Here is a 26744-nt window from a genome sequence, read left to right as displayed (position 1 = left end):
TTACAGAACTAAATGCAACATTTATTGCACCAACATGCTTGCAATCAAGAGACACGGTGGCTGAACAGACAATATACACATTCTGGACAGAGGGTCCAATAAATATCCCAGCAGGAGTCACTTCCAGGTGTGCTCCTCGCCCGGCTTCAGTTCCCTGAAACCACAGTCACAGATTCAGAAATCATTCATTAGCAAAGACACACTATGCTTTTAAAACATCTTCATAAGATATCATATGACCTGCTGTATAAAGCACTCTTGTTCCTGAAGGCTGTGAGTTTCTGATCATTTCGTCGGTCCAGATAAACCCCGATGACGAAACCCAGAGGGACCAGAATATTGACCCAGTGCTCACGAATCGCTGCTGCGAAGTTCACCATGATGCCTGCGATTAAAGACAGGAGACACATTAATGATCAAGTTGAATGATTTCACTTAAGCTCTAATGGACATTAGTGTGTGCACACTTGCACAGCTGGCTTAATGTATGTTTCTCATCATCTTGAAAACATTATGAACTAAAGGCTTCTGCTTTGGTTATATTAAACATAAATAAATAATAAAAATTAATATGTAGATGTGTCTTTTGACTGGTATTGTAGTCAATAATGTGGACTACATTACACATGTCTATATTCAATTCAATTATATGTAATGTGTGTGTGTAAAAAAAAAAATATATATATATATATATATATATATATATATATTGAGGTGTATGATTATTATGTCAGTCATGTGGAGTGAAAGACAAAGTCATTCTGCAGCATTCATTGATCTGTCTGTCTGCAAAACTCGGTCTCACCTCATTAATATCCACTGATTTAGATTAAACAAATCGAAATTGAAATGTCAAAATGAAAATCAGCACATTATCACTTATCAGTGTTTGTGTTCATGTGAAGGTGACCGTACTGGGCCCGCGTCTGCTACTGTCCTCACAGAAATACGACATTTTAATGTCATTACTTCTGCAGAAAACTCGTACAAACGTTTACTTAACTTTAATATTCACAAACAAATATAAAAACAAGTCTATTAACTAAATACATAGCCTATGAATTTAAAGTAATTTACCTTTCGTTAGTTTCCTAGCACAGCAGCATTAGCTGAGAGGGTTAGAGGGCTTTGGACTGTACCAACTAACATCATGTCAGTTTGAAGGGAGGTGCTATAATTTTCCTTTCCTCTACTATGAATCGTTTCTGTTTTAAAATGCACTTTTAAAATCATGATTTTATATATATTATGGAAGCTTGTTTCCGCCACAGAATAAAAAATAAAAAAGGAAATAGCGACTTTTAATCTCACACTTCTGACTTTTTTTTCTGACTTTTTTCCTGACTTTTTATCAGACTTGCATGATATAAACTCACAATTGCGAGTTATAAAGTCCAAATTGTGAGATATAAACTCGCAATTAAGTGAGAAAGGGTCAGATTTGCAAGGTATAAAGTCAGATTTGCGAGAGAAAAAAGTCAGAACTGTGAGTTATAAAGTCAGATTTGCGAGTATTCTGACTTTATTACTCGCAATTGCGAGTTTATATCTCACAATTCAGAATTACGAATCATTAATGTAGACTTGTGAAATAAAAGGTCGCAATTACTTATTTTGTATTCTTTTTTTAGAGTTTTCTTATCAATAACTTCCCAAATGTGCTATGTGTATGCAAAAAAATTCATTCATGGTTAAAAGTTATGGGACTTTTGTTAGTTATTTGTAAGCGCCCCTCTAGTGCTGTCAGTGGTAGAGTCCAGTGACGTCAACAGCGGCAGTAATGGCTGCTAGTCTCATCTCATGCCGCCGATCTGATACATTAAAATGAATTTAATATGATATTTCAGCCATTTTCAACAGTTATTAGTGACCGAACCTGCTGAAATCAAAAGTGGTATAACAAGATACGGGTATGCAAGCGTTTATGTACATAAATTAAGTCCATTTTTAAAGAGAAGCTCTTCATTTGTTTGGCTGCTATGTGTTTTCAGTTAGTTCAGATTAAGTTTTAAATGTCAGATTTATCCTAATGTTTTGAAATTGTATATTGTGGGAAGGCTCATGAATACTCATATGCATTCACTCTTTGAACTTACAGTTTTGTTCATTACATACTGCAGTTATTTTACCTGCACATTTATGAGCATATTTATTAGTAATTATAACACAATGCTAATTTAGTATTGTGTTATAATTGGCTTTATGAATCTGACATTTTTGAATGTTTACAAAGCCTACTGTGGTGGTACCACGGAACATTGACGGTATCAGATACTAAAACAACGGTATTTGGATGAATAGCATTGTTAGGGTTATGAATTCTTGACATATTCATGTATCATGCCATAGTATTATAATGTACTGAAATGAATACCATTGTATTACTGTAGTACATGTACCACAATACAGTGGTTTTACTAATATTTAAAAGCGTAGTCGTGGTATAATACCGAATGACTTACATATTTATATACCATGGTATTCCAGTCTGCTTCAAAGAATACCTTGGTTATGTTATTTTTTTAGTAAAAGCGATTTTAATTTTGGTTTCACTTAAACAGACTAAAGTGTGATAGGTTTATAGTGGTAATTTACTGATGATCTGTTGTTCATCCATCGTTCAGACGGCAGAATGACGTCCATCATCAAGCTGACGGCTCTCTCTGGGGTCCAGGAGGAGTCGGCCCTGTGTTACCTGTTACAGGTGGACGAGTTTCGCTTCTTACTGGACTGTGGCTGGGATGAAAGTTTCTCCATGGACATCATAGATTCCCTGAAGCGGTACGATAAGCTGACAACGAGGCGGTGTTATTTATATATTAAGTTATTAATGTTGTTTACATGTCTATGTGGTGTTTTTAATGTGCTTACTGCAAAAAATGCTTTTCTTACTTAGTATTTTTGTCTTGTTTTCAGTCCAAATATCAAAAAAAATCTTAAATCAAGATGCATTTACTAAAGTAGTAAAATTCCATAAGATATTATGTCTTGTTTTCTGGGGAAATAAATCAAAATTAAGTGAGTTTTTGCTTAAAACAAGCAAAAGTATCTGTCCATGGGCTAAGAAAAATAATCTTGTTCTCTGTTTGAATTAAGATTATTTGTCTTACCCCATGGACAGATCATTTTGCTTGTTTTAAGCAAAAACTCACTTAATTTTGATTAATTCCCCCGGAAACCAAGACATAATATCTTATCTAATTGTACTTTTCTTGTAAATGCATCTTGATTTAAGAATTTTTAGATATTTGGACTGGAAACCAGACAAAAATACTAAGTAAGAAAAGCATTTTTTGCAGTGCTTTAAGACAAACCATGTGCAAATTCATAAGTCGACACCATTGCTGAGTATTTTCTCTGTAAAACTGCAGTGAAAAAAAGACTGACGTCACAAACTACCTTGTAACCAATCAGGTCAACGTGTGATCGTCAACTCGACTGTATAAATTCCTGTATGTGATTGTGTATTTGCCGCCCTGTGTCTGTCAGGTATGTCCATCAGGTGGACGCCGTGCTGCTCTCTCACCCGGATCCTCTGCATCTGGGAGCTTTACCGTACGCTGTGGGCAAACTGGGGCTCAACTGCACCATCTACGCCACCATCCCCGTCTACAAGATGGGACAGATGTTCATGTACGATCTCTATCAGGTGAGATGGACGGGGTTCAAATGAAGCGCTGCTTGTGAATGTGTGTCGTATGAATCTGAAATACTTCTTTTTAATTGTCAAATGAATGGTTTACAAAGAAAAAGTCGTTAAACATTTATGTAATGAAAGTCACATAAAACTCAAATAAACTAAATGAACCCATTCACATATGCAGTAATAACTAACATCAAATGACTATGACTAACATGACTAAACATCAAATCATTTTCATTATCATAATAAAAATTACAGTTTTGTTTTAAAAATCACCATTTTAAAGTAATCAATAATTTTTAGAATAAATAATAAGTTAACGAATATTTTATGGCAGGCTATTTGAGATATTTAAATATGAAGCTTAAAATGATTTTATGTTTGTGTTGGGTTTGTTTTGAATACGTTTATTTTTGTTTAATTGAATGATTGTTTAAAGACACCGAATTTAAATGAGTGACAATTCACATTTCACCCTAAAATTAATTTTCAGACTAGTAAAATTTATATTTTTATGACAGTTAAGCACATTTCCCCCCAAAACTATTACTGTATTATAACAACTATTACTGTAATGCATCCAGATGTTTAGGTTTTGAGGGTTTTTGCTTTAATACCGTTAAAAAAAACAGTATAACAAATATTATATATAGTTTGAATTATTTTTGCATTACAGTAATATTATTTTGCGTTAGGGAAATATGATTTTTGGGGCTAAAATATGCTTAATTATCATGAAAATAAATCACAATGCAGTATGGGTTTTGTGAGTTTCACCCTTATTGTTGTTGATTAGTTGTTGCCCAGTTTAAATGATTTAAATGGGGCAGATGGGAGCAAATACCTTTTTTTTTTTTTTTTGTGGTAGTATGTTGTAATGATCGCTCTGTTAAAAAATATTTTTCTTTGAAAGAGATCTATGAATCATAGTTGAATTGTTAGTTGAATCTAGGGTTGCAAAGGGGCGGAAAATTTCCGGTAAATTTCCATGGGAAGTTAAGCTGGGGAATTTTGGAAATATTCATTACCACGGCAACCGCTTGCTCTGAAAGTAGCTGTACACATAAGAGACGGATAGATACATTATTTAAGGTTATTTCTATTCGTTAGAATATTGATATATGAACTTGTTGTCAAGTAAGCCCCGTTGCGAGCATGTGCGTCTCTCTAAACGTTCAGTGTGCTGCACTGCTCTAGTTGACTTCTGCGCCTTCCCCCTGAAAATATCACGTTAATTTTGAAAACGTAATTCCTTTTGATTATGCTAAAATATACTTTCCTCAACTATATTTAAGTTCCCTATAAGAGCCAACCTTCAACTTTGAAAATTCCCAGTTTATTCCTTTAAATTCCTGTTAATTCCCTTAAATTCCCATTAATTCCCATGGAAAGTTTCCATCTTTGAAAATTCCCAGAATTTTGCAACCCTAGTTGAATCCCCATAAAAATGTTTTGTTGTGTACAACACTTCTCACTATTCAGTTTGTTTGCGCAAATTAAATATCCGAACGAGTCAGAGAAACATTCTGATGACGAAACATTGATTATGTGTCATCTTGTTTGATCTCAGTCTCGACACAACACTGAAGATTTCTCTCTGTTCACACTGGATGATGTGGATTCAGCTTTTGACAAAATCCAGCAGCTGAAATACTCTCAGATCGTCAACCTGAAAGGTGAGTGGATGTACCTTCTTTTGTTCAATGGCAAGAAAACATGTCCTCAGAAATGATGAAGCTTTAATCCTCAATAACTGTGATAATGTGTCCTTTTTGGTATCTTGAAAGTTGATCATAATTTATTAACGAACAGGAAAAGGTCACGGTCTGTCCATCACCCCACTTCCTGCGGGTCACATGATTGGTGGCACTATCTGGAAAATAGTGAAAGACGGCGAAGAGGAGATCATCTATGCTGTGGATTTCAACCACAAGAGGGAGATGTAAGTATGAAAGAAATCACCTGAACATAAACTGAATGTAGCATCAGAACGTTTTATTTTATTAAAGGGATAGTTCACCCAAAAATGAAAAATCTGTCATCATTTACTCGCCCTCATGTCGACATAAGACTTCATCTTCGGAACACAATTTAAGATATTTTTAATGAAATCTGAGAGATTTCTGTCCTCCCATTGAAAGTCTATTCACACACAAGCGGTTTAATCCAAGTCTTGTGAAGAGACATGATCGCTTTATATGACGAACAGATTAATTTAGGCTTTTATTCACATATAAACATTGATCAGCGAACATACACAGAGCTCAACCGTACTTTGGTTGGCTTGATTGCTTCTATTGCTCTCCTCATTTGTAAGTCGCTTTGGATAAAAGCCTCTGCAAAATGATTAAATGTGAATTCACTACATATTTTAAAGTCCCCCTGTGGTGAAAATCAAGTTATTTATGTTGTTTATATGTCTATGTGGTGTTTTTAATTATGCTTTAAGACAAACCATGTGTAAATTCATAAGTCGACAGCATTGCTGAGTATTTTCTATATAAAACTGCAGTGAAAAAAAACACGCTTTGAAATCGCTGGTGTTTCTGACGTCACAAACTACCTTGTAACCAATCAGATCAACGTGTGATCGTCAACCAGTGGATCTCTGAGCTGAGTGAGTGAGTGGAGGCGGGGCTCATTTGCATATTCATAGAACCGCGTATACTAAATGAGGCAAGGGTGTCGAGTTACTTTCAAGCTATTTTAAGGCATGAAGAAAAAACTTTTAAATATGTAATTTTGGTGATCAAAGATGAGTTTTAAGGAATGAAACTATTGACTACAGGGGGACTTTACATATCTGAGGCATCCTGATCTAGGTGTAGAGTAACCCAGAATGCCATAATGTGTGAACCATAATGTTTGCTGTCCTCTCAGTCATCTGAACGGTTGCTTGCTGGAGAACGTCAGCAGACCGTCTCTCCTCATCACAGACTCCTTCAACGCCTCGTATGTACAGCCTCGCAGGAAACAGCGTGACGAGCAGCTGCTCAGTAAGTACAACAAACCCAGTAGTTCGCCTGAAAATGATGATGATGATTTGTCATCCAATTATGGAGAACTTCTCAAACCCACTGCTACAGTGAAGCAGAATTCCTAATGCTGTTCGTACAAGGTGCTTAAAGGGATACTTCACCGATTAGCATTAAGCTTTGTATCAATAGAAACCTGGTAGTATTTTTGAATGGCCGTGCTTCCCTCCCTCATGTCCCCCTGAGACGAGAGATTTCTGTATTGTGTGTCTGGAAAAAACCTCAGATGACGCAAAAATCGTCATTTACCTTCATCAGTGGCGAGAGACTCCAGCCAGTAGGAGGAGCTCGTCCCGCATGTGTTCAACTCGCCCATAGGGGGATCTCACGATAAAGCGCCGTCTGTTCAGTTTCGAGTCGACTAGTAGCCTAGCTGTATCATTTCTCCCGATACTGCCCTCTGTAACCGGTAGGCGTGGCTTGGGCCTCTTAGGGCAGCGAAGCAAGTGCATTCTGGGAGTTGTTGTTTTTCATCCACATGAGCCAAAAATACATTTTCTGGCTTTTCTCAGTCTAGAAGGCACCAACTTCTAAAATAATTTCACATTTTTTACTACATAAATGACCCAATTTAAATACACATTCATCTTTCCAGCGGTGAAATATCCCTTTAAAGTGCTTGAAGTACTTGAATTAGATTTAAGTCCTGGAAAACCCTTGAAAACAGCAATATTTATGAATAAGTACTTGAAAAGTGCTTGAATTATTGAAAGACAATATATACATGTATACAAATACATCTGAAATTAGCTAATGATCAGTTAATCATCAGTTAAAAAACACAAGGACAATCTTTTCACGCAAAATGAAAGCTGCTGACAGTCTGATATAGATATTGAGCCATTTCACATGGCTATTAGCGTGTTATTGCTCATATATTTCCAAGTATATGATACAACTTTCATTCTTTTCAGGTCAATCATATATTCATGGGAAAAGAAATCTGTTTTGAATGAGGAAAGCGATATCTTTGTCATAGTATCCGTTCAGTGGTTAAGGGGATTTCATGACGGGCTTTGAATAGGATTTTGAAATCCTATTAAAATTGCATTTCTGGAATACCTTTTTTAGAATTTGAAAGATAATAAAGATATTGTTTGATAAGTGAGATATTTGATTGTATTCCTTGAAAACCAAAAACAAGTGCTTTCGAAAGTCCTTGAATTTCATTTTACAGTATTTGCACGGACACTGTGTTCATTTGGACAAAGTGTGACGTTTTACATTCTCTTCCAGCCAACGTCATGGAGACTCTGCGTGGTGACGGGAACGTGCTGATCTCAGTGGATACAGCGGGACGAGTGCTGGAGCTGGCTCAACTCCTGGATCAGATCTGGAGGACCAAAGACGCAGGGTTGGGCGTCTACTCGCTCGCCCTGCTCAACAACGTCAGCTACAACGTGGTGGAGTTCTCAAAGTCCCAGGTCTCGCTGTCACGGTCAAATCCTACGCAGGGGTGTGCGATTTGTGTTGTCTACGATAATGTCGCAATTGTTGTTTTAAATGAGTGAGCTGGCATTATAGAGTGTTGCTCGCTTTGCAAAAAACAATCAAAAACGCTTGCATTGCATGATATAGCCTTTAGATATACAGGGCTTTTTTTCCCGCCCTTGACCTTTGTCTTATATTTAATATCAAATGATATTAAGCAATATCACACAAGCAAGAGTGCTGTTTTTTGCACAATATCAGCACGATTGTGAATATCAGCACAAATTGCTTTTATAAAATAGTTCAATAAACAGTGATTTAACATTTTGAGTTAAAACAATATGTTCTGATTTTACTTTTTGTCAATGAAAATTTCCTAATACAACCACAGAAGAACTTTTTTTGCGGCGGCACTTCGTTACTGAATCAATCAGCGTTTTGAACGAATCAGTTTAATAAATGATTCAATGACCGAATTAATCTAGTTGAATTTATTGATTAAATGCAAGAATTTGACATAAAAGATGATGCATACATTATAAGATTATAAAAGATTATAGATTAGCAAGATTATAAAAAATTGCTGGTAATCCTTTACAATAAGATTTAATCAGTTAACTACTTTAGTTAACATGAACTATGAATTAACAATACTTCTACAGCATTTATTAATCTTAGTTAGTTCATTTCAACATATACTTATTCATTATTTAAATAAAAATGTTGTGATTGTTAACATTAGGTAATGCACTGTGAACTAACATGAACAAACAATGAACAGCTAGATTTTTATTAACTATCATTAATAAAGATGAACAAATACTGTAACAACTGTAGTGCTCGTTGTTAGTTCATGTTAGTCAAGACATTAACTAATGTTAACAAATGAGACCTTATTGTGAAGTGTTAGCATTGTAAAGTTTAAGGGGGTATATATTGCCTCGTAACATTAAGTATCGGTATCAACAAAATCCCAGTCATCCCAATATCACACACCCCTAATCCTACAAAATGGAAATGTTCTCGATATGTCATATCTCAGACATAACGTTCCCATGTTCTCTCACAGGTCGAGTGGATGAGCGATAAACTGATGCGATGCTTCGAGGACAAGCGGAACAACCCTTTCCAGTTCCGGCACCTCTCGCTGTGTCACAGCCTGGCCGATCTGTCCCGCGTGCCCAGCCCGAAGGTGGTTCTGTGCAGTCAGCCCGATCTGGAGTCGGGTTTCTCACGGGAGCTCTTCATACAGTGGTGCCAGGACGCCAAGAACTCGGTCATCCTCACCTACAGGACCACACCGGGAACACTGGCCCGCTACCTCATAGATAACCCGGGGGAGAAGAGGATGGACCTGGAGGTGAGGCTCCTAGATTATTAGATCAGCCCTTTTCTGGCTAAGAACCGACTAGTTCAGAATATTGTTGTCAAAAGTACCGACTTCGGTACCAAATCCAAAAATGTGACAGTACCAGCATTTCCCTCTAGTGTTTTGAGCACCAAAACTATGGAAACAAAATAGTAGTCTATGGAAAGTCCCAATAAAACATGGAAACAAAACACTTCCTTTAATTTTCTTATATAGTGGTATGACTCTGAGTGGCCAGTGTGTTCACACGCTTAACATATATGACTCTGATTGGCCAGTGTGTTCACACGCTTAACATATATGACTCTGATTGGCCAGTGTGTTCACGCACTTTTTTTAAAGGTGAACTTTTTAAAGAACTTTACGAGTTTAGGGTCCAATTCTCATACACATGCTATTATTAGCATGTATATTACTAGGATATTGGCTCTTTATTAGTACTTATAAAGCACATATGAATGCCTTATTCTGCATGACCATATTCTACATCTCTTAATGCTACCTAAACTGAACAACTACCTAACTAACTATTAATAAGCAGTAATTTTATTGAGGCAATAGTTAGTTAATAGTGAGAATTGGACCCTAAACTAAAGTGTGACAAAAAACACTTTACAACAAGGTCTTATTTGTTAACATTACTCTGTTTAATATGTACGTCATGTCAACTTTACAGGATGTGACATGGCGAAACTAAAGTACATTGATGACACATCTAATAATTATTCATGAGATTGCGCGGCCTTATCCTATGAGAAGACACTGACTTTTGCTAATAGACACTGAATTATTCATGAGACCTTATTGTAAAGTGTTACCAAAGACTACAACAACTTTGATTTGAATCTGTTTTGCTTGTACGTAAATAGTTTGCATATGTCTCTCAGACAAATCTCTGAATATCAACAAAATTTTGGCAGATCTTATGATTAGTAATTCTACTCTAGTGCTTTTGATTGATATGTTTCAGATGATCAGTGGATATGCGCTCGAACTATGGGACTGTGCAGCGCCTGATATGTTTGACTTGTTATTTTGAAGCTTTTTTTCTTTTCTTTAACTAAACCAGATAAGAAAACGTTGCCGACTGGAAGGGCGAGAACTGGAGGAATACTTGGAGAAAGAGAAAATGAAGAAAGAAGCTGCCAAAAAACTGGAGCAGGCGAAAGAGTGAGTGCGAATGAGTTTGTGACTTAAACACTGCCAGAATGAAAACCTGCTTTGATTCACCCTGAATGCACTGCTTATCAAACCAAGTCTTTCTTTCAGCATTATTTATCAAGTGTAGGGTGGGTAATTCTCTGCAAATATTCAAAGGACAGATCCTCACTGAAAAAAAAAAAATCTAGCTATAAATATTTCATGAATCATTCACGCTAGAGCTGCACGATTGGGTCAAAAAGTTATGTTAAACATTCAACATCCTCGCTGCCGCTGCTTAAAAAGGAATAAACTCACTTTGAAACAGCAGCTCGTGTTGGTCAGGGTGAGCAAAACATGCTCTTTTCTCTCCAAATTAATTCATATTTTACCCACGCACTGTTGCAAATGCCTGTGCACATTTATGCTCCTTAAAAGAACCAATGTTGACCCAAAATAAGTGAGCTGAATGAAAAATAACCCAGTTCTCTTTTATAGTGTCCACTATTGTTCAAAGGTTTGGGGTCGGTAAGGTCGATTTGTAAAGGTTTTTGAAAGAAGTCTCTTCTGCTCACCATGCCTGCATTTATTTGCTCAAAAATACAGTCAAAAAACAGTAATATTGAGTAATATTATTTACAATTTAAAATAACTAGTTTTCTATGTGAATATATAAGAAATTGTTTTGATCAAAGCTGAATTTTCAGCATCATTACTCCAGTCTCCAGTGTCACGTGATCCTTCAGAAATCAGTCTGATTTGATGCTCAAAAAAACATTTATGATTATTATCGATGTTGAAAACAGTTGAGCTGCTTCATATTTTTGTGGAAACTGATACATTTTGAATAGAAAGTTCAAAAGAACAGCGTTTATTTCAAATTTTATGTTATTTTGTAACATTATAAATGTCTTTACTGTCAGTTATAATCAACTTAATGCATCCTTGCTGTTTTAAAAAAAAACGTACTGACCTCAAACTGATGAATGGTAGTGTACATTGACCTTTTTTATTATTTACATTATTATTTTGGGAACCCAGTCACCTTATTTTAAAATATAATCGTGAATTGTTACATATGTAATATATTCATATTAATAAAATATCACAGTACACAATATTTTTTATTGTATAAACAACAATTTATTAATATCTACAACTATCATTGTTTTATTGTGGAAACTGATACAAATAGAAAGTTCAAAAGAACAGCATTTTATTTTAAATAGAAATATTTTGTAACATTATAAATGTCTTTACTGTCAGTTATAATCAATTTAATGCATCCTTGCTGAATAATAATAAATAAATAAAACGTACTGACCTCAAACTAATGAATGGTTTGATGAATGATTATTTTGGGTTAAAGTCACCTTATTTTAAAATATAATTGTTAATTGTTACATATGTAATATATTCATATTAATAAAATATCACAGTACACTATTTTTTATTATATAAACAACAATTTATTAATATCTACAACCATTATTGTTTTATTTCATTGATAATATTATTATTATTCATATGACTATTACAGTTTTATTATACTGTTGTAATATAAAGTTGAAATGTCCTAATAATGTCATGCAATATGCTATACGTTGTCTGTAATTATACAGTCGGTAATGATGACCCCACATTAATTAAGAGATTATACGGAATAATTCTGCGTCTAAAAATCACGCAACTATTTAAATTAACTACTGAATTCAAAAAGGTCATTAAAAAAGGGGAAAAACCTAAAATATGCAGTTTCTTTTATACATTCAGTTTGATTTAACCGAACCGTGCTGAGAAAAGCACAGTTCATGAGCATGTTACATGTTGTTTCTTCACTTTTACGGCTCGTCGATGGTAATCTCAGCCATTTGTGGTTTAATAATCCCATCCAGCCATATCACACGTTCAGTCATCTGGCTTTACGTTTGAGGTTCAGTAACAGCATTCTGTGTTCCTGGTCAGGGTGGACTTGGACTCGAGCGACGAGAGCGATATGGAGGACGATCTGGAGCAGCCGGTGGTGGTGAAGACCAAACATCACGACCTGATGATGAAGGGCGAGGGCGGGAGGAAGGGCAGCTTCTTCAAACAGGCTAAGAAGTCCTACCCCATGTTCCCAACACACGAGGAGCGAATCAAGTGGGATGAGTACGGAGAAATCATCAGGTGAACAAGACGTGTAGCTTGAATGTAATGCACATTGCTTTGGGTAAAAGCATCTGCCAAATCCATAAATGGAAATTAATTTGAGTTCTTGCTCTTACAGTAAATGGTATCAGATGGTAATACCATGGTATTTATGCGGTATTCATGGGTTTGTGCTAATATTTACTAGGGCTACATGATATTGAAGAAAAATGCGATATGCCAGAACTCATTAAATAATGTGATGTTCGATATGCGATACGATAATGCTTAAAGTGTGTAAAATAAACTTTAAAATATATTTAAAATTATATAACCTGCATGTGTTTCACATTCTTTTTGTGACAAGAAAACATCCCTATAACTTCTGAAAGTGAACATCAGTGTTTTACTGAAGCATAAGAAGTGTTAATAATCAAATGTAAACTGAATAATCAAATGTAAAAATAAAACACTGCTTAGTTTTCACTGTATGAATTAAATATACACTGATTCTTATTAAAGCTACAAAAGTGATTTTCTCTTTGTCTTTTGGTCATGACCATAGTTATTGCAAGCTGTTGCGATATGCATATCGCTATATATTATATACATTTGCGATATTTCGATAATTTCGATATATTGTGCAGCCCTAATATTTACTCTATAAGCTCATAAAAAGCAGTATATTTTATGAATCCCTGAGAATATGTATAATTTTTTTTTTCTCTTCAAAAATGCTTTCATTTCTGTTTAATGTGTAATGTTCATGTGTCAGTTCTGTATTTTCTGATGAGTGACCTATGACCCCTGACCCTCAGGCCAGAGGAGTTTCTGGTTCCCGAACTCCAGGCCACTGAAGAGGAGAAGAGCAAACTGGAGTCTGGACTGATTAACGGAGACGAGCCCATGGAGCAAGACCTGTCCGACGTCCCCACCAAATGCACCAGTACCACACAAACACTGGAGATCAGGTGAGGCCTTCACCGTGACATCAAGACCCTCGTAAAATGACTGTTATTACTGATTATGATGGATGAGTGAATGAATGAATATTAGCAAACTAGTTGCTAGGTTAGATTGTACTAAAACCTCTGCAGTGTTCAGGATGTGTCATTCTTGATTGTGGCCTGCAGGGGTCGCTCTACCTCCGGCGTGTTAGATTGTCACAAATCAGTGTTTGGTAAAAATGTCACGCTTTTGCTGAGATGTAAAATCATAGAGGTATCCTACAGTCAGTGAAGGAATACCCATGTTTCCCACACACACTCGTATACCCAAATGTCAGTGTTTGCCATTACGCTGCTGTCAGTTTTAACAGAATAATTGCTCCGAGTGCTTAATAACACGCCTAATAACCCTCCATCCATCTCTAATGAATTGATCTTCCGTGGCTTGTGTGTTTATTTGCAGCTGAACTGGTTCATAATGTGAGTTCAGACTCCATAATCAGCTGAGAAAATATTTAAAGCATTTGAGATTTGAGTTTAATTTAATGGTAGGACACTTACCAGCATTTTCAAATGATTAATTCATCAATTTCAAAGCTTAGTTATTTAAAAAATAATAATAAGTCATTATCTCACAGACTCAAGCACATGTGACTCTTCTCACTAAATGAGGACATGAACACATAAAGTCATTTTACCAGCATTTCACCATTTCATTTGATAAAAACTATGGCCATATCATATACATACAGAAACTCTCAAAATAAGAGTTCAGTTTATCTTGAAATTGTGATAAAAATTTAGCCTATTACTATTGTACAGAGGAATGTACTACTAAAAATATTAATAATTATAATGCAAATAATTGAAATGTTATTTTTAAAGGCATTATCACACTATTTTCTTCCGTGCTTTAATTTTAACAGTAAATCTCTGTTGTGCAACACTTTGTTTGTGAAAAAATAAAAGGAATTGTTACATTTTAATTTGACTACATTTTAGAATGAATTTGTTCAGGTTTTATGCCTTTTTTGATTACCACAATTTCTGATACATTTTTATTAAATCAAATACAGAAAAATTAAAACAGACAACACAGAAGTTCTGTAACAAAAAACATTTCATATGGACACATTATTGTAAAATCTCTCTCTCTCTCTCTCTCTCTTTTCTCTCTCTCTCTCTCTCTCTCTCTCTCTCTCTCTCTTTTCCCTCGCTCTCTATCTCTCTCTCTCCTCTCCTCTCTCTCTCTCTCCTCTCCTCTCTCTCTCTCTCTCTCTCTCTCTCTCTCTTTCTCTCTCTCTCTCTATTAAAGTTGTTAAAGAGTTTAATAAAGAGTAGTTAAAGTTTTATGAATTAAATTTATTAGACATGCTTTTAGATTATTAAAATTAAATTAAACCATTAAAACATGTGCATAATCACTGAGGGTGTCCTCTGAAAATGTCCTCCCTTGTAAGTGGTCCCTGGCCCCAGACAGTTAAATAATATAAAATATCTGCTAACATTTACTATTTTTCATGATAAATGTTTTGTGTTGGAAATTAGTAAAATCAGAGTAATCTGTTACTGGTATTTTGGTAAAAATGTAAAATTTAAATGTGGTTACATTGTCTATGAACTGCATCTTTGAGTATAAAAAAGATAATGTATTTAGTTATTCTATAGGTTAATCTTACTGTAGTTAGTCAAATTCATCTTTTTTTTTTGTTACAATTTATTTTGACTACATTTTAGAATTAAATTGTTCATGGTTTGTCTTTTTTGATTACCTCCGTTTTTTTTTATAAATTTTTTTAAATCATAAAACCAGAAAAATGAAACCAGACAACACAGAAGTTCTATAACAAAAAACATTTCATATGGACATATTATTGTAAAATCTCTCTCTCTCTCTCTTCTCTTCTCTTCTCTTCTCTTCTCTTCTCTTCTCTTCTCTTCTCTTCTCTTCTCTTCTCTTCTCTTCTCTTCTCTTCTCTTCTCTTCTCTTCTCTTCTCTCTCTCTCTCTCTCTCTATTAAAGTTGTTAAAGAGTTTAATAAAGAGTTGTTAAAGTTTAATGAATTACATTTATTAGACATGCTTTTAGATTATTAAAATTGAATCAAACCATAACTGCGTCATTGAGTATAAAAAAGAGAATTTATTTATTTATTCTATAGCTTAATCTTACTGTAATTAGTCAAATTCATCTTTTTTTTTTTTTAAATGTGTTGTGATTATAGTTTTTTTAAAATGAATATTGTATTGGTTGGTCATACTCACGGTAGAATGACCCAGATATGCAGCACTGAGACTCATTCATTCATCTGCTGTGTCTCAGAGCTCGAGTCTCGTACATCGATTATGAGGGCCGTTCTGACGGGGACTCCATTAAGAAGATCATAAACCAGATGAAACCCAGACAGCTAATCATCGTTCACGGCCCGCCTGAGGCCAGCCAGGACCTGGCCGAGTCCTGCAAGGCCTTCAGCGGGAAAGAAATCAAAGTTTACATGCCCAAACTGCAGGAGACGGTGGACGCCACCAGCGAGACCCACATTTACCAGGTAATACTTCTCTCTGTATGTTTTTAAGCTTAAAAATATATATTTTTCTCTCTCTCTCTCTCTCTCTCTCTCTCTCTCTCTCTCTCTCTCTCTCTCTATATATATATATATATATATATATATATATATAAATTGGACAACAAAACAGCCCTTAAAGTCACACTTGTGGTGTTCCCAGTCCAAAATGTCTGGCCTACAAAAGAAATGGCTTATCTTGTTATGCTATATTTTGTCAACTTTTGTGTGTGTGTGTGCGATAATGCGCAGGTCTGAGGCCTTTATCTTTAAAAGGGACAATGGACATGATGAACATGCTCCTGAACACTTAATGTTTCTCTTATTTTCAATCTCCCCCATTCGTTTTCAATGGATGGCCATTTTTGACCAGTATAAGCTCAGATCGATGAGGCCTACGATCAGTCCGTTTCTAAAATACATACAAAATCTGTGCTAATTGAAAGATATCAAGATGACAAAAAGATTTAATCCAATATTTGGTGTTAATATAGCATAACGAGAGATTTGTAAGCTATTTTTTTTGTAGGCCGGTCATTTTTAAACGGAAACAGCACAAGTGTAACAAGGTGGGGGCAAAAATCACAAAAAGTCTGTTTAAATTCTTAGTTTTAAGGTTTAGTCCAATGCGATAACGTTAACTTGCATTTTCGGGGAAAAGAAAATCCTCTCCAGGTCAAAAGGACCCGAACACAACCTGAGGGTTAAATGTTAAGTGTTAAATATCAGTCGTCTTTATTTAGTGGAAAACTCATTTTAAAATGGTGTAACAAATTAAAAATATAAATATTCAATTTACTCTCAATTAATATGAGGTTATTTAAAATTAGATAAAATGTCTTGCAGTGTGACATGCTAAACTCCATTTTACTGCTCAGTATAATCAGAGCGCAAACACCATGGCACACCTGCAGGTGATAGGTGCGTGGGAAAGAAGACCATGTAGGTAGGTCAAGTAAAATAAAAAACAAAGAACTCCCGCACACTATCCGTACTTGCAAAAAAGTATAAAAAATTCTTTATTGGCAACGTTTCGGTCTCATGACCTTCATCAGGCGCGTACAAACATTACAAACTCAATCACATTTAAAATAGTCACATGACCAATCAATGTAAGGATCCATTTGTATCCAATTAGGCTAAGTGATTAAATGCATAATTAGCGTCACATCACCATCATAGACAGGTACAGACAATTGTAAATAATATCAGCATTTCATAACATCACATTAAATACTGCTTCATCATTCATCCCCCTAGGTGATAAAGTCTGAAGGGTAAAAATCCAAAACAGTTCACGTCTCCGTAAGAGCAATTCAGTATCACCCCCTCTAGATGGCACATTCACTTTTTCAATCCCACAAAAACGTAAGGAAGCGACATCGTGATTAAAAGATAAAAAATGACGATAGTTACCATTCTGTATAGGACTAGGTAAACTCTGAGACGGCCGAGGATGTTACTGCTCAATATAAAAAATGTTAAGATATATTCAGCAAATGTTGAGTATATAAAAGAGAAAAAAAAAAGTCTTGTTTTTCATTATATACTTCCCTTTAGATGTGTGACCCTGGACCACAAAACCACAAGGGTAAATTGTTTGAAATTGAGATTTATACATCATCTGAAAGCTGAATAAATGAGCTTTCTGGAAAAAAATCTGGAATCTGATTGAGAAACATTGAGAAAATCGCCTTTAAAGTTGTCCATTTATGTTTGTGCTTTTGCTGCATCCACTCACAAAAATATAGTTTTTATACATTTACAAAAATATCTTCATGGAACATGATCTTTACTTAATTTCCTAATGATTTTTGGCATAAAAGAGAAATCGATCATTTTGACCCATACAATGTATTGTTGGTTATCGACACAAATATACCCGTGCGACATGTGACTGGTTTTGTGATCCAGGGTCATATATAATTATAATTATAATTTAAATTTTAACCACAAAGTGTCCAGTCTTCTGAAATATTGTCAGACTGATACCGCTTTAAATGTCGCTGTAGGTCAGACTGAAGGACTCTCTGGTCAGCTCACTGCAGTTCTGTAAAGCCAAAGACACCGAGCTGGCCTGGATCGACGGCGTTCTGGACATGCGGGTGGAAAAAGTGGACACGGGTGTCATCGCGGAGATGGGAGACGCGAAAGAGGAAACGGAGGATGGAGAAGCGACCATGGACGTCACACCTGACCTCTCGACTGAGCCCAGCGTCACTGCTAACCAGCGGGCCATGAAGACTCTGTTTGGAGAAGATGACAGGGAAATCTCGGAGGAGAGCGACGTCATTCCCACGCTGGAGCCGCTGCCTGTTCATGAGGTGAGAGAGAGATCAAATACTACATTAAGGAGACGTTTAGCATGGAAATCATGCGATTTACAGTTTGTTTGTCTGAGAAAATAGGGGAAAATAAATGAGGTGGAACTAGGACTGCACGATTTGGGGGAATAAAAATCCCTCAAATATATATATATATTTTTTTTTCTTTGATAAAAAAATTGTGATTGCGATTTAGTAGTGAAATAAATAAAATTATTTGCTTTACTTGTTTTATATATATGAACAAAATAATTATTGCTATTGTAATATTTCACTGTAGAATAAAAAAACGTATTTAAGGAAAGTAGTATAATATTAATTTTATTTTACATTACAGCTGTACAATTACAATATAAAAAGATATATTAATGTTGTAGTATTTCACTGTAAAATAAAAAACGATGCAATTTAATATTGAATTTATTGTGATTTACAAACTTTTGTGCTTTTTATAAATCAATATCACTATAAAATAATAATATTAATTAATAAATATTAAATTCAAATGAATTAGAATTAATTAATAATAATAACTATTATTATTGTTATTATTACTACTACTTAACAAAAATGTAAAATAAATATTACTATTGTAGTATTTCACTGTAAAATAAAAAGAAATCCTGATAAAAATTATGATTGCGATTTCAAAAGGAATTTAAGAAAATTCCCAGGTTTGCTGTGCTTGTTTGTGGGGCTGTGCAATTTGGCAAATATTTGCTTTCACTTCAGCAATGATCTGCCGAGCGTCGTCTTTTAAACAAGTTCTTAAATTGCAACATTTAAGTTTGGATGGTGCACTTTCACGTCTATTCTTAAAAATGGGGGTGACAGTTAAGGGGTTAACTAAACTTAAAGGGATACTCCACTTTTTTTGGAAATAGGCTCATTTTACAACTCCCCCAGAGTTAAACAGTTGAGTTTTACCGTTTTCGAATCCATTCAGCCGATCTCCGGGTCTGGCGGTACCACTTTTAGCATAGCTTAGCATAGATCATTGAATCAGACAGGACCTTAAGCATCTCTCTCAAAAAAATGACCAAAGAGTTTCGATATTTTTCCTATTTAAAACTTCGTGTACTCAGACCGACGGAAAATGAAAGGTTGCGATTTTCTAGGCTGATATGGCTAGGAACTATACTCTCATTCCTCATAATCAAGAAACTTTGCTGCATGAGTGCAGCAGGCGTAATGATATGACGCAGCACCTGAAAATAGGTCTAATAGGTTAGACAAACTTAGTCGCGGTCACGTTGGAAATTACGAGCTGGGGACTATTTTCAGGCGCTGCGTCATATCATTACGCCTGCTGCACTCATGGTATCAGCCATATCAGCCTAGAAAATAGCAACCTTTCATTTTCCGTCGGTCTTAGTACACGATGTAACTACAGAAGAGTCAAGTTTTAAATAGGAAAAATATCGAAACTCTTTTGTCATTTTTTTGAGAGAGATGCTAATGGTCCTGTCCGATTCAATGATCTATGCTAAGCTATGCTAAAAGTGGTACCGCCAGACCCGGAGATCGGCTGAATGGATTCGAAAACGTTAAAACTCAACTGTTTAACTCTGGGGGAGTTGTAAAATGAGCCTATTTCCAAAAAAAGTGGAGTATCCCTTTAAAGAGCGGCTCATGCTAAAAACACAGTGCTGCGCTTCACTCTAAAACACTGCACATAAATGTATTCAATTAAATTGTGAAATTGTGATTTGATACTAGCTCTGCCATATTGCAATTTCGGTTTATGTTGAGTAGTCGTGCAGCCCTAAGTGGAACATAGAGAGTGAGTTACAATATAAACTGGGATAAACTGAGCTCATGATGAAGGTTAAGATAAAACTGTATACACTACAATTCATTAGGCATCAGGGAAAAGAGTTTAAAATAGATCTGCTGACTGAAGAAGCAGGATGAAACATCTCATCAAACACTCCACAGGCTCTGAGATGAACAGATAAGGTGTTATATTTCATGGCTCTCTGAAATGCTTGATTCTGATTGGTCAAGTGTGACATTCCAAGGTCAGTTATTGGCCAGTGATGATGCTCATCCGGGTATTCAAGGCCGGCTCTGCTTTCATGTCTCTTGTATCACAATGCGGATAGACGTGCTCTCACTCATTTCATTTAAAGGGGTGGTGTAATGCCCTTTTCACAAGATGTAAAATAAGTCTCTGATGTCCCCAGAGTGTGTGTGTGAAGTTTTAACTCAAAATACCCCACAGATATTTTTATACAGCATGTTAAAATTGCCGCTTTTTGAGGGTGAGCAAAAACGCACCGTTTTTGTGTGTCCCTTTAAATGCAAATGAGCCGCTGCTCCCGGCACAGGGGGCGGAGCTTCAAGAGCTTGTTTCCTTTTACCTCACACACACATGCACTGGAAATTTCAAAAACTTTTAGCCTTTTATGTTCAAACCGGAGTCAGACAATGATGGAGAGACTCAAGAAGAAGTGACAACATGTAGAAGAAACAGCACATTTCTGAATGGTTAGTTGATGAATTTATGTAGCTGATGTGTAGTTATCTTCTAGTCATTGATTAGCATATTCTGTCTTGATCATCTATAAATCGTGTCCCGGGGGTGGGGTTTATGTAAATTCTAGGGTTGGTGATGTCACTAACCCGGGAGGAATGTGGTGTAGTCTCTACCAGCCGTTTGTTGTAGTCCTTAAAAAGCAATTTCTTTAAAAGCAAATATCTCCCTTTGCTTTGAACTTTGAGCGTTGTAACTTTGCAGATGTTGTTTATGCTCAGACAGCAACATTACACACTAACTAAAGTTAGAAAAGTGAAATCATAATCAACCACCCCTTTAAAAGCGTCCAGTGCCATCTTGCACCTCTGTTATTGACTGTACTTGCTGTAAAATATAACTGGACAGTATTAGTAGGGCTACGGTAATATTTTTGAAGTGTTCATCTTTGTTTGTACGCTGTAATGGATTATAAAATAATAAAGTTAAAACAGTTTCTTCTTAGATCATCGTTTCACGTCCCTGTCTTTATTTAGAGTATGTGGTGAAAAGCTGTGTTATATGAACAAGCAAGTGTTATGACTGTACATTATCCCTTAAATGCCTGCCTTGTTTGAAGTTGTTCATTCTTCTAGGCTCAAAGCGGCTTGCTCTAGTAACCGTTTAATGAGCATTTCAACTCAAATCAATATTTTCTGTCTAATAATTAACTTAGCTTTCCTGTAGCTCAATGCCAAGGTCATGGGTTCGATTCCCAGGGAAAGCAAGAACTGATAAGAATGTAAATGTGTACCTTGAAATGGTAAGTCGCTTTGGATAAAAGCGTTGGCCAAATGCATAAATGTAAATGTTATGTGGCAATAAGCAGGATAATGTTTGCGATAACAACCAGCTGGATGTACATTATCCCTTACTTATTGAGTACGCATGGGTAGTAACATAACACATGTTCTTCACAGGTCCCAGGTCATCAGTCTGTGTTCATCAACGAACCTCGACTGTCGGACTTCAAGCAGGTTCTGCTGCGCGAAGGGATCCAGGCGGAGTTTGTGGGAGGAGTTCTGGTGTGTAATAACATGGTCGCTGTCAGGAGGGTGAGTGGAATCAGATTACACCTCACAATATGCAAATCATCTGTAATGAGAATTTGATTAATGGAAAACACATTATGAGGCGTATATTCATGATGTGTTCTTGGGCGTAATTTCCTTGCAAAAAGCCAAATTTGGGTCCGGCAGTTCTGGGACGTCACCTTTAAGATGCATTTGTGCAATGAACTGCACATTTTTAATTGAAAAAAAGTAAAATTATAAAACTGGTACCTATTAGGGATGTGTGCAGCGACTAATTTCATTAGGGAAATTTTGCAACCAACTAGCCTAACCACGCCCCCCGGAGACAGTCTGTAAATGCTTTCCATTTGAAATGGACTACTTAATCTGAGAACTTAGGTTTCCTTTGTGTTTGTTGCGCACAGACGACAACGTTGTCGAAATGATCCTCAAAAATGCTGTATTCTGCTGCCAGGCCAGTAGATGGCGATGTCACTTTGTAAAGAAACGCCACGTGCCTACAGACTGAACACGTAATACGCACGCGCATGATGTCACCGGTTTCACAAATTCGTGTTTTTGTAGTTTGTACGGAGATGAGAACGGTATCATTTTCAAAAATTCGACACCCGTTTTCAGGCCCCCAAAACGTTATGTACATGAATGACCGAAATGCAGAAAAAGCTTTCCATTTTTAGTTGAAAATGGTGTTGTGTAAACGCCCCTTTAGACGAGTCATTTCACTGAGAAATGAGGATTACAGAGAAACACACAGAGAGCATCAGCTTTAGTTTGCGCTCTGACAGCCACAAGACCAGCCGAACGCTGTGAGTGTGTGTTAGACATCAGGAATGGTGAGAGAACATACGTTTTTCATCTTCAAACCAAACTTGAGTCTTCAGCCGACAGAGTTTAAATCCCGTCTGGCTAGAGCTCTTCCCATTATGTTAACGCGTTAGGTCAGTAAGAGGAGAGTAGATGGCTCTTTTGTGGCTGTTTGAACACATTCGACCTCATGAGCGTTTACACTACGAAAGCAATCAAATGCGTTTTCCTCTGGAAGTGGTCGAAAGTGGACAAGCTCAAAACATTTTAGACCCCGTTTACACCCTAAAAAGGACAGAATCCTCAAGCATGCCTGTTTTTACTCGTCATAGTGGCGATGTTGCCCATCACAGTTCAGTACAAACATCAGAACCGATGTCTCCTCGCAGCAGATCTGTGTTTGTGTGTGTGATGGAGGGATTCCTGCTGCTGTTTTGACTCCTTTACACATTTTATAAGCTTTTAACGAGTTCTCCGCTGGTCAAAATACCATCATATGTAGGCTACATATATACAACAAGCGCATTTATCCCAGCATACAGCATTATTTGGGATGTTTGGTAAGTTCTGACATGAAATATACATAATAACAGCTGACCAATCAGGTTGTGATCTATGCCTGTATCTGAATCTTTAGGTTCTGTGTTAAAATGCCAATGTTGAACGCTAAGCGGACCAGGACTAAATGTTATTGTTTTTTTTTGTCCGAATCAAGCGAACCGAACTACGTGAACACACCCTAATACCAGGTTCTAACAGCAGCTGCAGTGACGCGATGACTTTACAAATTGCCAATTGTCTCTTTTATTTAAAAGGCGGGACTCATATTGCGTGTTGCACTTTCTCCCATTCATACTAATATGTGACCCTGGACCACAAAACCAGTCACATGTCGCACGGGTATATTTGTGGCAACAATACACATGTATGGGCCAAAATTATCGATTTTTCTTTTATGCCAAAAATCATTAGGATATTAAGTAAATATCATGTTCCATGAAGATATTTTGTACATTTCCTACCGTAAATATATAAAACATTTATTTTTGTGAGTGGATGCAGCAAAATCAAGGACATAAATGAACAACTTTAAGGCCGTGTGTCCACCAAAGCTATGGGCGCTTGAGAGCGTTTTGGCAGCGTTGCGTTTTTTTTTTCAGTTGAGACGTTTTGCTTGTTATGATACGGAATATCCGCGAAAGTGTTACTAGTATCTCATTTCACACATATTTTGTTTCTGTGTTGATTCTATATTAAAATGTCGATACAATGTAACGTATTTTCGCTGGCTCTTGTTTTAAATTATTTTGTTCCGCTATTATGGTTGTTGTTGTCGTCTGTTGACATTGTACAAGCAGAATGTGGCGGTTGGTTGGTGTGGTATTAGTCCCGCCCCTCTTCCACTGTGATTGGACGGCTGGGTAAAAAGTGGCTGTGATAAGCGCTGCGTTTTACCCAAAGTTGAACATTCTTCTAGTTGTATCTCTGCCAAATATTATCCTATCCTAACAAATCACACATCAATGGAAATCTTATTTTCCAATCTTATTCTTATTCAATCTTAATCTTATGACGCATGTGACTGGTTTTGTTGTCCAGGGTCACACATGAGTGCACCGTGAATCCGTGAGTAATATGAGTGACTATATCTAAAGTCTTTGGAACGGTTTATCAGGAAACTACCACAAAAAGTGACCACTTAGCTTCCTTCTTGTGTAAAATCGTCTTGAGACTCCAGCGTTTAGCTGTTTTTGTAAGCAGGAACACATTCTGAACACCTCAATGCGTGCTGTTCAACTCTGACCCCGTTGACCCCTCTCTCTCTCTCTCTCTTTCTCAGACGGAAGCGGGCCGCATCTGTCTGGAAGGCTGCCATTGTGATGACTACTACAGGATCCGTGAGCTGTTGTATCAGCAGTACGCTGTAGTTTAGCTCTTCAGTGCTGAACGGCTCTCAATCGTACGCTTCATTTCCTTTTGTAGCGTTTGACTTGTGTATATTTTATAATTGTTTCTCTGCACGTTTAAATGGCAGATGCTCTCTCTCTCGAAGTGACCCAAAATGAGAGCATCTGTCTGGACTGTAGAAGAAGCGTCGCTACTACACTTTTGTTCAGAACTGCTGAATGCAAAGAAACGTTTAAGCCTTTTTTACTAAACCCTTATTTTGTTCACTGATAAACTTCGGTTTTCATAATGAAACGTTGTCAGTGTGGGTTTGTGTGTTTACCTTTATTCATTTGGATGCTTTTATCTAAAGCCACTTGTGCTTGTTCAGAATGGCATACTATCATATGCTGTGCAAACTATGCTAATTTTCTGTTTGCATGGAATATATCAACTACATTTGCCAAAAATGTGCAGTATGCAGTTGAACATAATGGGTACGACGGGTGAAACTCGAAACATTAGTTCATTAATCAAGTTAATTTATGTCAGTAATTCAACTTAAAAGGTGAAACTAATATATTATATAGACTCATTACATGCAAAGTGAGATATTTCAAGCCTTTATTTGTTGTAATTTTGATTATGGCTTACAGCTTATGCAAACCCTAAATTCAAAATCTCCGAAATTTTGAAAATGTTCATAAGCTGTAAGCCATAATCATCAAAATTATAACAAATAAAGGCTTGAAATATCTCACTTTGCATGTAATGAGTCTATATAATATATTAGTTTCACCTTTTAAGTTGAATTACTGAAATACATGAACTTTTGCACGATAATCAAATTTTTCGAGTGTTTCACCTGTACAGTATATCCCACAATGCAATGCTCTCCCTTCCATTTCCAATTTGATGAATGAACTAGAAGTAACACCAGCCATTATATTTGTAACTTTTTTTGACTCATTTTTTAATGTAAAGTAAGGAAAGTTTTGCTTTGATCAAAACTGCAAGAAAACCTTAATGCTACTTACTGAATTAAACAAGCAGTGAAGTCATTTTGAAACTACTTTCTCTCCATTATTCAAAGGAAAGAAAATGTATACTGCTAGTATTTCATTCTGAAGATTCTTTGAGCTCTACGTTTCATCCATGTGTGGATGAATATATATCATATAGGAATCGATTCCTTGACCTCGCCATGTCCAGCGCCTAACACGCTACACAAAAATGACACTGATATACTTTGCGTCCTCGTATTAACTGCATTGTTGTCCTTCGTATCGTCTTTCAGCTCATGACTAATCCACATCATGCCCTCTTTCCTTGACCTGACAGGGTCATAACAGGGTCAAAGCTTCCTGCAGTGTCATAAATCATGTGGTAAAGTCAAGTTTTTTCCATCTGAGAAATCTGGCTAAGATGAAATCATGTCTGACGTATAAGAGCCTTGAAATTGCAATCCATGCTCTTATATCACCAACACTTGATTATTGTAATTCTTTATGAGGGTATTAGTCAAGCATCTATTCTACGATGTTAACGGCCTTAACTAATGATCGTTGCGACCGAAGTGAATCAATCAAAACTAACTTTATCCTAGAGCTGCTGTAGAGCCAAAACAATCTCTGTTACTTTAATTTCTTATTATCACTGTGAAGCTGCTTTGAAACAATCTATTTTGTTAAAAGCGCTATATAAATGAAGGTGACTTGACTACGGCTGCAAAAGGTTCAAAACGCCGCCGCGAGATTATTAACGAGTATTAAAAAACGTGAACATATCACTCATCACACTCCTTACATTGGTTCCCTGTACAATATAGGATTGATTTTAAACTTCTTTTATTGTTGTATAAATCTCTTCGTGGCCTTGCACCGACTTATTTATCAGATTTTTTTAATGGACTATCAGACAGG

At 36.2% G+C, this 26744-nt stretch overlaps 2 protein-coding genes across 2 annotated transcripts; one reads left to right on the top strand and one right to left on the bottom strand.

Moving 5' to 3' along the window:
* ndufb1 (NADH:ubiquinone oxidoreductase subunit B1) lies at positions 1-1201 on the bottom strand. The gene is made up of 3 exons (XM_084431463.1): positions 1078-1201; positions 241-385; positions 1-154 (listed from the first exon to the last, which is right to left on the bottom strand). The coding sequence occupies exons 2-3, from the start codon at positions 378-380 to the stop codon at positions 118-120; spliced, it is 177 nt and encodes a 58-aa protein (XP_084287589.1). The 5' UTR covers positions 381-385; positions 1078-1201; the 3' UTR covers positions 1-117.
* A 550-nt stretch (positions 1202-1751) lies between these two features.
* On the top strand, positions 1752-25882 carry cpsf2 (cleavage and polyadenylation specific factor 2). Its single transcript, XM_084433320.1, has 15 exons — positions 1752-1910; positions 2625-2781; positions 3490-3649; positions 5214-5319; positions 5456-5585; positions 6524-6639; positions 7915-8102; positions 9179-9469; positions 10548-10648; positions 12584-12787; positions 13567-13719; positions 16018-16243; positions 18271-18582; positions 22018-22152; positions 24776-25882. The coding sequence occupies exons 2-15, from the start codon at positions 2633-2635 to the stop codon at positions 24866-24868; spliced, it is 2364 nt and encodes a 787-aa protein (XP_084289446.1). The 5' UTR covers positions 1752-1910; positions 2625-2632; the 3' UTR covers positions 24869-25882.
* The last annotated feature ends 862 nt before the right edge of the window (positions 25883-26744 follow it).

This window comes from Rutilus rutilus (assembly GCF_951802725.1).
Source record: "Rutilus rutilus genome assembly, chromosome: 15".
NCBI lineage: Eukaryota > Metazoa > Chordata > Actinopteri > Cypriniformes > Leuciscidae > Rutilus > Rutilus rutilus.
The sequence above is the reverse complement of the archived record's forward strand: the minus strand, read 5'-3'. Positions and strand labels throughout refer to the sequence as shown.